The 12,118-nt window shown below is 55.3% G+C and overlaps 1 protein-coding gene across 1 annotated transcript in view; it reads left to right on the top strand.

The window, feature by feature from the left end:
* Nucleotides 1-4,515, top strand: part of PRRX2 (paired related homeobox 2) — a 41,656-nt gene extending 37,141 nt beyond the window's left edge. The window contains exons 2-4 of the mRNA XM_046023350.1: nt 2,426-2,613; nt 3,256-3,434; nt 4,104-4,515. Coding sequence (XP_045879306.1) covers nt 2,426-2,613; nt 3,256-3,434; nt 4,104-4,239 — 503 coding nt within the window. The 3' untranslated portion in view covers nt 4,240-4,515. The remainder of the gene's footprint in view (nt 1-2,425; nt 2,614-3,255; nt 3,435-4,103) is intronic.
* Nucleotides 4,516-12,118: the final 7,603 nt, after the last annotated feature.

Below are 12,118 nucleotides of genomic sequence, written 5' to 3'. Positions count from 1 at the left end.
AGCACGGTGAACGAGAGAATTCTTTGGTGTGCGGGCCTGTCCTCGTCCTGTGTATCAGCGCCGAAGGCTCTACCCGTTCAACCGTGGCACCTCCCACCCCCAGTCCTGACCATCAGAAATGTCTCCAGGGTGCCTGGGTGGCTCAGTGGGTTGAGCCTCTGCCTTCGGCTCAGGTCATGATCTCAGGGTCCTGGGATCGAGTCCCGCATCGGGCTCTCTGCTCTGGAAGGAGCCTGCTTCCTCTTCTCTCTCTGCCTGCCTCTCTGCCTACTTGTGATGTCTGTCTGTCAAATAAATAAATTAAATCTTAAAAAAAAAGAAGAAAGAAAGAAAAAAAAGAAATGTTTCCAGACACTGTCAGGTGTCCCCTGGAGGCAAGATTGTCCTCCACTGAGAACTACCCATCCTAACCCAGCTGCGAGGTCACCTTTTCCCAGGCACTGCCCTGTGCAGGCCCAGCTTCGCCTCCCACAATCAGTATCCCCCAGTCTCATGGAAAGCTTCAGCCTCAAATCCAACCCGTTGGTTGCTCGAGAGTCAATAAATCCTGCTAACGTGGGAGCATCTTTGAAAACAGGGATCGAGTGGTATTCATCGTTGGGCCTGGAACGTTCTAGAAGCTCGGGAGAGCAAATACCCAGCATTGTGTGTGTTAAGGGAACGTGTAACTGGGAAAGCAAAAATCCAAGGTATGGACTTAACTCCAAAAGGTTGGCAGTATGTTCTGTGGTCCAAACTGAGCAAAACAGGCCTTCCCGTACACCGCTGGTGGGAAGCCTTATGGGGGACTCTGGCCACCTCTAGCATTTTTCTCACTGGCCCAGCAATCCCGCTTCTAGGAATCTGTCCCAAATATGTGCTGGCCAAAAATAGAAAATCATGTCTGCATGAGCTTCTTCGTCGTGGCATTCTTTTAGTGGCAAAAGATTGGAAACACGCCAGGTGCCTGTCAATAGGGCTCCAGGAGGATAAACCACAGAGCAGTCCCCCAGCTGAGTGCTTGGGAAGTGTGGATGATTTCTGTGCACTGGATGGAGGGATCCCTGGCTTCTCCTGCTAAGTAGGAAAAAGTGAGGCGTGAGCTGTACATGCTATACTACTTTTTGATAGAAGAGAGAAAATATTATACATATTTTATTATATTTGCAAAAAGCTATGCTGGAAGGATAAAACAAAAACTGCTTTAAAAAATAAGTTCCGGGCACCTGGGTGGTTCAGTCGGTTAAGCGTCTGCCTTCAGCTCAGGTCATGATCCTGGGGTCCTGGGGTTGAGTCCCGTGTTGGGCCCCCTGCTCAGCCAGGAGTCTGCTTCTCCCTCTGACCCTCCCCCGTGCTAGTGATCTCTCCCTCTCTCTCTCTCTCTCTCTCTTTCTCTTTCTCTCCCTCTCCCACTCTTGGATAAATAAATAAAATCTTAAAAAATAAAAATAAAAAATAAGTTCCGCCAGGCGGAGGGAGGGAACATGAGAGAAAATAGAGTGTGGGGCGAGCAATCCACAGAAAGAGGGTTATGTTTGTTGTGCCAAGGCAGAATGGTGTCTGGAATATTATCGAGGAATAGGCAAGTCGAAGCACCGGGGTGTTCAGCATGATCTCATGCTCGTAAATTTTTTAAAATGTACATTTGTCATCTCGTAAAGCGTGGGGAGTGGAGCTGGGGAGAGGGGAGTGTTTTGTTTTACTGCTGACCCTTCTCTGGTATTTGAATGTGTTACTGTGACAAGCAGTGACATTACTTGGTTATTAAAATATACATTTTTAATAAAATCAGAGGCACAAGGAAGTGCTGAGTTTGGTGGTGTGGCGTGGGGGGGGGGGGTGAGTGTAGCAGGGGATCTCAGGTGGTCAGGAGGGCTCCCTGGAGGAGTGGGCAATGAACTGGGCCCCTGTGGAAAAACAGTCAAGTCCAGTTCTGCCCCTCAATAAAATGGAAATGTGGCAATAATGGCTGTTCACCCCCTGGTCATTCCCACCTCTTGTGCGTTGCCTCTAACACCTTCTCTCCCTCCCTCTGCTCTGATTGGAAAATTCCTGTACATCCATCAAAACCCATTTCAAGCACCACCTCCTCTGAGGAGCCTTCCCTGATTGTCTTCAGGTAGCTGGCCAGAGCTGAGTATCCTCCTGCACCCTGGTGTTCCCTTGGTCCCACATCACTGGGCCTCTTATTCTGGGGCCTACCTCCCTGTCTGCCCCAGCTCTTTCCAGTAGCCGGCACAGCCCCTACCACATAGTAGCTGCTCAGTTAGTATGTGTGAAAGGGTGTGAGCTCCCGGGATCTGCTCCTGCTCTGGGGCCGGACCGTCCATCCAGCAGTGGGGGACACGCGAGGAGAGCACACAGGGCAAACTGCCAAGCTAATGCCCAAGTCGTGACCCCCTGGGTGAGCCACCCACCCACCTGCTGACCCTTGGCCCCTCCGCAGGTGAATGTCCCAGCCCGGGGCGCGGCGGCGCCGCCAAGCGCAAGAAGAAGCAGCGCCGGAACCGCACCACGTTCAACAGCAGCCAGCTGCAGGCGCTGGAGCGCGTGTTCGAGCGCACGCACTACCCCGACGCCTTTGTGCGCGAGGAGCTGGCCCGGCGCGTCAACCTCAGCGAGGCGCGTGTGCAGGTGAGCAATGCGCCCCTGGCGGGGGGACTGGTAGCCCGCCGTGGGAGCGCGCAGCCGCCTCTCCGGAGCCTCTGCGGAGGGGAGGCCTTTGACCCCAGGAGCATCCGAGGCCGGAGGACTCAGGTTCAAATCCATGCCCTGCCCCCTTACCAGCGGTGAGGCCTTGAGCAGGTTACTTAACCTCTCTGTGTTGAAGGTGCCTCCCTGGAAAGTGAGGACCACGTGGGTCTCTTTTATAGGGTTCTTAGGAGAATTAAAGGAGTTAACAGATTTGCCAAGCGCTTACTTAGAGCAGTGCCTGGCGTGAAAGGTTTCGTTTAAAAAAAGTTGCGTTAAAGTGTTAAGGGCCGCTCTGTGCCAGCTGTGGGCCCGGTGCTCAGCACGCCCCTCTCCAGTTGCAACCTTGTAACAGCGAAGTGCTCGTGCCCTCGTTCCTCCGTGCGTTCCCTCGCCCTTTCTCCCATGCTCACTTACCCCGCGGTAGAGTCATCCCCGTTTTACAGATGAGGAAACCGAGGCCCAGACAGGGGAAGCTGCCAGCCCACAGCTGGTGGCAGAGCGGGCACGCGCTGCTTCCAAACGGACGTGGGTCCCCTTTGCCGCCTGCTGCACGCGGTTCAACACCCCTTCCCTGCCCCCCAGGTCTGGTTTCAGAACCGCCGGGCCAAGTTCCGCCGAAACGAGAGGGCCATGCTGGCCAACCGCTCCGCCTCCCTGCTCAAGTCCTACAGCCAGGAGGCCGCCATCGAGCAGCCCGTGGCTCCCCGGCCCACCGCCCTGAGTCCCGATTATCTTTCCTGGACAGCCTCGTCCCCCTACAGGTGAGAGCAGGAACCCCGGTCCGGCCAGGAGGGGGCGGAGCCCTAGGAGTCCCCGCCCCCTCCCAGGATCCGCCCGAGCTGTGATCCGTGCCCAGGCGCCGCTGAAGCCCCGGTCTGCGGAGTAGTGCGTGGGCCAGTGGGTGTGTGCTCATGAGTGTAGGTGTGTGTGCGTGAGTTGCATGATTGTGAACACGTGTGCACACGAGTGCTTGTGTGAGGCACTCTGCAGGAGCCCTGGTCTTGTGCGAGGCGAGATCCAGCAGGTCGGTCCGTGGGGTCAGAACCCCTGTGACGCCCATGGTGGCCAGCTCTCCCGCCCTGTCCTTACCTAGGGAGACCCACCCAGAGGCATCTTTCCGAACAGGTGTGTGTTCCTTCCTCCTCCATCCCAACGTGCGCCTGGCCCTGCGGGGGCACTGAGAGTGAGCAGGACCCAGGGAGGCTGCTCCGCGTCGGGTGGGGTTTGTGCTTGTCTCTGACTCCTCCCCAGAGCCTGCAGCCCCAGCCATGCCCGGCCCCTGCGGAGAGGGCTTCCCAGGAGAGTCAAGGGAGGAGGGGAGGCAGAAGGACCAGAGGCTGGGGTCCAGGCCTGGCAGCCGGAAGTGGTCAGCTTTGCGCGGCAGGCCAGCCAGAGCCACATGTCCTTGTGACTTCTGTCGCCCCCCCCAGCACGGTGCCACCCTACAGCCCTGGAGGCCCAGGCCCTGCGACCCAAGGAGTCAACATGGCCAACAGTATCGCCAGCCTCCGTCTCAAGGCCAAGGAGTTCAGCCTGCACCGCAGCCAGGTGCCGACGGTGAACTGATGACCGGCCCCCCAGGACCCCGCCGCCTCCCTGGTCTAACAACAGCCAAGAGGGCAGACATGAAAGTGACCTTCTCCTGTCTGCTGTCTCCAGGGCAGGCCGATTGGGCTCTCCTGGCCCCTCTCTCCAGTCCAGACTGCTGGGCCCAAGAGGCTGCTGAGATGCTGGGAGCCCTTTGTCTTCAGCCGTGGGAGACCTTGGCCCATGACCTTTGGAGGGGTTGGGCCAGAGATGGAGAAGGAGCCCACCAAGGACTACATTTATTTTGTGTATTAAAACCGAAAAGCTTTTTTCTTTAAGAAATAAAAAAAAAAAACAAAAAACAAAAAAGAAAAAAAAAACTTTAAGCCCCAAAAAGTTTGAGGGAAGGCAGAAAAGGTCAGCAAAGCAATTGAGTGGATGGCCTTCTGGGGCCTTGCTCTGGCCTGCACCCCTCATGAGGACTGCCCTGGGCCCAGCTCAGCCCAGCCACCATGCCAAAGCCAGATGCCCTCCTGTCTGAGCCTTCTTACGAATGAATCCCTCCATCATCCAGCAGAGTCCCACGGGTGGGGAGTCGGGTCAGAGGACAGAGGCCTGCCCTGGACCCCAACAGGCACCTAGGTGTTTGGGAGAAACCCCGCTGTGTGACTCTGGCCAGATCCCTTCCCTGTCTGGGCAGAGAGTGTCCCCTCTGCCCTATGGTTGGGGGCAGGGTGGGTGACCATGGATCCCTGGGCTGGCGGGACTGTGGGCGGAGGGCAGATGCTGGAATGAAGTCTCTTATCTCTGGGCATGCAGAAGGTGTGGGACACTCCTGGGGCCTAGGCAAATGACCCGGGAGGCAGGGGTGCATAGTGGCGGTCCCATGCAGCTTGGAAGGACAGAGGAGTGGTCCTAACAGCCGAGGATACTGGAAGCCCTCATCCAAGTCCACCCGCCTTTTTGCAGACGGATACCTGCGGTGACGGAGGACACACACACCACCAGCTAACGACATGACTTGGCAGGAAACCAGGGTGAAGGCAGTGGTCGTAGCCAGCCCCTTCTGCCCAGCCCCCTCCAGCCTCTTCTGCGGGGCATATCCTCCGGGGAAGTTCAGAGTCATTTCTGCCGATAGTGACCTCAACCAGTCCCCAGCAAGTAGCACAGCACTCCCTGACCCCCAGAGGGCATAAAGATGACCAGCCCCTCCTGGTGATGCCCTCGTTGTGACACAGTGGTCACACCCCGATGCAGCCAATCAGAGGGACCTCTTCTCCCGGTCCACACGGTAGCAAATGCCCCAGGTGTCCGCTGTCCCCCGCCCCAGGGGCTACATCTCCTAGGTGACCTCAAACAGGTCAAAGCCTCGGAACAGTCCTTGCGTGGGGGACGATCCCCATTTCTGGGTTAGAAGGTATGTAAGGATACGTCTGAGTGAGGGGAGGACCCCTCCCCATTCTCCCGCATTTACCCCGAGACCTTCTCCCTGATACTTTGTCTGGGATTTCACCGTGAACACAGGGTTCTTGGGCACTGAGCTCTGCCCTTTCCCAAGGTGCACACCAGCCCCAGGACACTCACCGTGTGACTTCCTCGTGGCTGGACAGTCGGAACTCTTGTCAGCCGGAGAGTGTGGGGCATCAACGAAGATGAGGGAGGCGTGGGCTCTGGCTGAAGGCGTGGGGAGGGGGCATTCTGCTGTCTCGTGGGGCTCAGGTTCACCAGACTACGAGACCCAGAGCAGGGGGAGACAGCTGTGCCCTAGATGGTGTGTGTTGGGGGGAGGGGGCTTGTCTTGCTCAGCTTGGCCTCTGCCTTGGCTCGGTGATTTCTGGGCCTCCATTGACTCGTCATTCACTGAACAAATAGGACACACTTGCTGTGAGCCAGCGCCCTGAGAGAGCAGAGAACTGACACGGGGTCCCTTGCTGCAGAGGCTACGTCCAACACAGGGAGCCCCAAACTTGGTCTGAGACATCTGTGCCGTCTTCCTGGAAAAGGCGTCCTGGAGGGATGAAGGGTTGGCCAGACAAAGAGAGTGGGGGAGAACAGTGCTTCTGGCTAAGGGAACAGCATGTGTGAAGGCCCTGGGGCGAGCCAAAAGCTATCTTTGGGGGGCAGTGGGGAGAGTTCCAGGGCTGGATCTCCCAGTGTGGGATGAAGGTGGAGAGAAGCTGGCTCAGGTGGGGCGGTGTGGCCAGATCTAGAAGTCTGGATGTCATCCTGGCAGTGGGGAGCCACGGAGGGGATTGGCTTGGTGGAGGGACATCCCCGCCCGTTTCTGTATGGAGAAGTGGCCATAGGACTAAGCGTGGAGGCAGGGAAGACTCTGCAGAGGCCAGGGCAGCTGTCCAGAGAGGAGCGGCAGCAGCCTGGACCAGATGTGGGCAGATCTGGGAGGTGTTCCAAGCACATCGGGGGCAGGGGTTAAGGACAGGATGATGGGCTGAGGGAGATGAGGGAAGCCAGGTGGTGGCCAGGATTTGGCTTAGGCACACGGAGGTGCCCGGGAGGAAGAAGATCCTGGAAGAAGGACCTGCCTTGTAGAGGTGTCAGGAAGATGCTGGCCTGCCCTTCCACCCAGACCAGAGCTGGGGGCCATCCTGGCCCAAGCAGCCTCCTCCCTCATGAGGGGCTGACCATTCCTGCCCCCACCCAAGGAATCTGCACCAGAGAAGGCCGTTGGCCCACGGGGGGCCAGAACAATGCCCTCTTGGCAGGCAGGCAGGCCTCTTTCCTCCACAAGGCACTTAAGCGAAAGCAAGTGACAGGCGGCCCAGCTACTGGCCCGAGCTCAGCGCTCATATGGAACCACGGCGGTCTTTCTATTTCCTATCCAAAGAGAGGGTGCCACGAAGCATCACCAGGTCGGGGCAGCCCGTGGCAGAGATTGGGTCACGCTGGGCGGCAGTTGGGGCCTAGAAGGGGGGTCCCAAGAACACCAGCTTCAGGAAAAGCTGGCAGCCTGTTTCCCACGGAGGCGCTGGCCCTACCATGGACCGCAGGATGTCAATGTCCCTTCCTCCCAAGCACCGTGGAGAAAACAAACAGGCTCAACCGTTCACACGTGCGGCTCCAGGGACCTGAGGGAGGGGGCACGGCAGCCCTCCCCGGATGAGGCTGTCGCTCATGTCCCTCTAATTGCAGGGCTGTGTGGGCAGCCCCCTGGGCACCCGTCCCGGGTTAGAATTTTCCATGAGGATAAGATTCCCAAGGCCCCATCCCCTGCTGGGAGAACTTGGAATCTTTCTCTCTCCGAATCCCTCTGCCCATTTGGCCACGCAGGCTTGGGAGAGGACATTGCATAACTTCACTTCTGTTTTTTTTGTTGTTGCTTGAAATAAAAGAACCTGATTGAAAGAAAGAGAAAAGGCAGTCTGGGCTCTCGCAAAACCCAGAACCTGAGGGATAGAGACCGGTTTTACTTTGGGCCAGGCACCTCTACGAGCCTCAGTTTCCTCCTCTGTGAAATGCGGCTAACAACAGGGATGCCTGGGTGGCTCAGTGCGTTAAGCAACAGCCTTCGGCTCAGGTCATGATCCCGGGGTCCTGGGTTCGAGTCCCACATCTGGCTCCTGGCTCAGCAGAGAGCCTGCTTCTCCCTCCCACTCTGCCTGCTGCTCTCTCTAATTGTACTCTCCCTCTCTGTTAAATGGATTAAAAAAAAAAAAAAAAGCTTAAAAAAAATGGGGTTAACAACAGGTAATGAGAACCGAAGCCACCTCATGGGATTGTGGGCACAGAGTTCCCTTCTATAAATGGGCACTTTGGTGTTTACGGTTGAGGGGCACAGAGTAGACTTGGAGGAAGTCAGACTACTTCCCATCCTGGGGTGCAAGAACACGTCTTCCGCCCCGGGCACCCAGCACACACGGGGCCTCTTCCCTCTGCCCCTTCCCTGCCCGAGCAATAGGGCATGCGCAGCCCCTGCACCTCTGTCACCCGCCCCTAGAGGGCGCTGTGCGGCCGCTGCTGGGCGCCGAGCCTGTCCACCATCAGGTGCCTGCCCCAGTCTTCTCTCCAAAGACAAAGAAACAAGCAAATCCCAAATCACCAGCGCGGGTCCAGCATAAACAGGGGCACTTGCCTTCCTGAAAAATGTCCCAACAGTCGTGAAAACGTTCACATGCTGTCACCACCAGTAATTCCATCTCAAAGTCCCACTTGGAGAAGGAATCCAACATGGGGGAGGGGAACCAGGATGTTCTTAGCTGTTTGGCACACATTTGGTCCATGCGATGCAAAAACTCTGGGACGAACACAAACCCAAATGTAAATATTGTCGTCTAAACTTTCATCGTGGCTTGTAATCTGCTGTCTGTGTATTCTCTGTCCTGTGGCTAATAACCTTACAGAGAAACAGAACGAGCAGACCAATGCACTCGTCTCAACGGCATAAAAAGCTCTTTAAAGATGGAAAATGTGCTTGCTCCCCACTGTGTCCCCTGTGAGGGGGTGACCCCCTTCCGGAGCTGTCCTTCACTGCCTGTGGCTCTACCCTCGGTCTCCCAGGTCCGGAAGCTTTGTGGTCGTCAGTAACTCTTTTTTTTTTTTTTTTAAAGATTTTATGTATTTACTTGACAGAGAGAGATCACAAGTAGACAGAGAGGCAGGCAGAGAGAGAGAGGGGGAAGCAGGCTCCCCGCTGAGCAGAGAGCCCGACGCGGGACTCGATCCCAGGACCCTGAGACCATGACCCAAGCCGAAGGCAGCGGCCCAACTCACTGAGCCACCCAGGCGCCCCAATCAGTAACTCTTGCCTATAGTGCAAAGAGTGTTAGAGAGCTCCTTAACCATTTGTTCACACCATTGAAGGACTGAGCTCGAGATAGGGGGGTTGAGGGGGCACCTGGAGATCAGAAGGAGTCCTCAGAGGGGAGGTGAAGGACTAGGCAGCATCCTAAAATGGCCCCGTGATTCTCACCCCAAGGTAGTCTCCTCTCCTTGTGTGAGTGTGGGTGCAAACTCCAACTCACTTTTCACCAAAAATGAAAGAAGTTAGCCAATTTAATTAAGGTCCCTAATCAGATGACTTGACTTGATCAAAAGGGAGATTGGTTATCCCGGGTGGGCCTGACCTAAGCAGGTGAGCCCTTTAAAGGAGAGTTGGGTCTTCCCTGAAAGAAGGGGTTCAGAGCACAGGGATGCTCTCTTGTCTGCCGGCCTTATGGCCCAACAGCCCTGCGGTGGACTGCCTGTGGAGGGGCGACCCCAGCAGCAGAGGGCGTCAGTCTTACAACCGACTGCACAGAACAGGCTCTGCCCCATCTGAATGAGCTTGACAGGACACTGAGCTCCAGGTGTGGCCTCAGCCCAAAAGCCTCTTTGACTGCAGCTTGGTGAGACCCCGAACAGAGGACCCAGTCAGGCTGGGCCCTGACTCCTGACCTATAGAAACTGTAAGATCACGAGTGGGTGTTGTTTTAAGCTGTTACGTTTGTGGCAACTGGTTGCGTGGCATAGGAAAGGAATACAGGTGGAGAAGGAGCTTGGCTGCCCACCTTGAGCTTGGCCTTCCTTTGCCCATGGCGTACCCGACAACCCCAGACCCACTACAGAGGAGACACAAAGCCTTTGCTCAAATTATTTTCCAAGCCACAGGGAGATCCTCCTGTCTTAACTCCTTCCAGGCATTCTGCACAAGCTGGCAGATTTCTTGCCCGAAACCCAGCCTTGATCTTACCCCCCACCACCACCGTCTAAAGCCTCCTGTGGCTCCCGAGGGCTCTCTCGACAACATCCCATCACCCAGGCCAGGTGTTCGAGGTTCCACCATCTGGCCCGGCTCTCCCTGTCTAGCCTCGATCCCCCCTTACTCCCTGCCCCAGACTCTCCAGATAATCCCGCCAGACAGTCCCTTTTCCCTGCCACGCTCCTTCCTCAGCTCTTCCCCTGTGGCCTTGAACATGCATTCCAAAAAGGGTTACAATATTGTGTCAACTTTTTTTTAAAAACTAAGCCAAATTCTAGATAGTCAGCAGATAGCTCTGCATGTCTGGGGGATTTGCGTGTAGCTTGAAAGAGAATAATTCAATGTTATAATTTATATTTGGAAATGGGAAGAAAACACCTCTTGTTTTCATAATTCACACTTTAGCATTTTTTTTTAAAGATTTTATTTATTTAGTTGACAGACAGATCAGAAGTAGGCAGAGAGGCAGGCAGAGAGGGGAGGGGGAGAAGCAGGCTCCCTGCGGAGCAGAGAGCCCGATGCGGGACTCGATCCCAGGACCCCGGGATCATGACCTGAGCCAAAGGCAGTGGCTTAACCCACTGAGCCACCCAGGCGCCCCATAATTCACACTTTAAAAAGTGAAGTTACTCAGAATCTTCTTGGCAGGCACAGATACCAAAAAGGGCGACCTTTGTCCCTGGGATGGCCACACGGCGGGCACTCCAAGGAGCAGAGATGAGACACACGACCACAACCTCTTTTGGAGATAAATACATGCACACACACTGATATGTAGTGTATATTTTATCTAGGCATATTAAATACATATAAGTGTTATGTGCATTTAAATGCATATTATGTATCTAATATGCCTAGATTCATGAATACATTATGCCAATTACCTATCATATACATATACATAATATGCATTGTAAAAAAATCTGGAAAGTAATCAACCATAACGTGAACAGTGATTTTCTCAGAGACGTGGGATTGTGGGTCGTCTCTGGTCTTTGTATATACACTTGTAAATTTCCCAACGTGGGTCCTAAAACTTGACAAAACTCTTTTTAAAGTCCCATCCACACTGGAACCATCTCTTTGGAGGACAACATATACCGCAAACCTCAAACATGCCTTTCACTCAGTAATTCTCCTCCCAGAAATGAACCTTCGAGAAATGGATGTACACAGAGATTTCTGCTCCAAGATGCCCGTGAAGGCATTGCTTATGCTGATGCAGCCTGGAAAATTAATTTCTCCAACAGTAAGGGCAGATTAAATAAATGATGAGGTTATCCAGGATGATGGAACACCAGCGAGCTGTTAAAATTCACGTTATTGACCATCGAGAGCCCCGGGAGGAAGGGCAGAGGTGTCATTAAGGAAAATCTCGAGCGATGACAAAGGGGCCGGTCTGACCTGTTGGTTGCAAGCCCGTGAGCCACGGACACCATCCACACCCAGGACGCACCGTGTCCCCAGTGCCGAGAAACCCTTCCCAAACGCTTGTCGTGGAATTCCACACTGGATAAGAGCCGTCCTGAGTCCCCATCTCTGTTACGTGTACACACACACACACACATTCATCTTACACACCATTCGTTCACTTCATAGAGACCTCCTAGGAGCCAGGTGCTTTTCCAAGACCTGGGGACACGGGCACAGCAGGAAACAGCAGGGACCCAACCCCCCGACTCCCACAGGTGCAGAGTCTGGAGGAAGAGACCAATGGTGAAGATCAAGGAGAGGCCAGCCTTTGGAGAACACAGCCTCCTGGGGACATACACTGTACACGCACACGGAGGCTTCTATGTGTCCCGTGGGAATTGGACTCTGCTCCTGCAGGGGGTCCCCAGATCCTGTCTCTGTCCCTCCAGCACTGTGAAATCAGGCTTTTTCGCCCTGTGCCTTGCTTGTGCAACACTTGCCTGTGTGTGCCTCTGGGACCCTCTCACACCAGGGAAGCTTCTGGAAGCCTTGAACCAAGAAATCCACTGGATGAGGGAGCCCCAGGAGTTCCCAGCAGGGGCCCTCATGGGACAGAGACCACCAACCATCACCTGTCCCGGGCTTCCTCCGAAGCCCACTGCCCACACTTCACACCACCCCCAATCCTGGGGCAGGAGGGAGGAGGCAGTTCCAGAGAGGGGGCCCACGTCTGGTTGGGCTGGCGGCAGGCATGTGGACTGCGGACAGAGACCAGGGCAGGACAACTCGCACCCAGTGCCTCTGGCCAGC

This window comes from Meles meles, chromosome 11 (genome assembly GCF_922984935.1).
Source record: "Meles meles chromosome 11, mMelMel3.1 paternal haplotype, whole genome shotgun sequence".
In the NCBI taxonomy this organism is placed as follows: domain Eukaryota; kingdom Metazoa; phylum Chordata; class Mammalia; order Carnivora; family Mustelidae; genus Meles; species Meles meles.
This window is presented reverse-complemented; position numbering and strand designations above follow the sequence as displayed.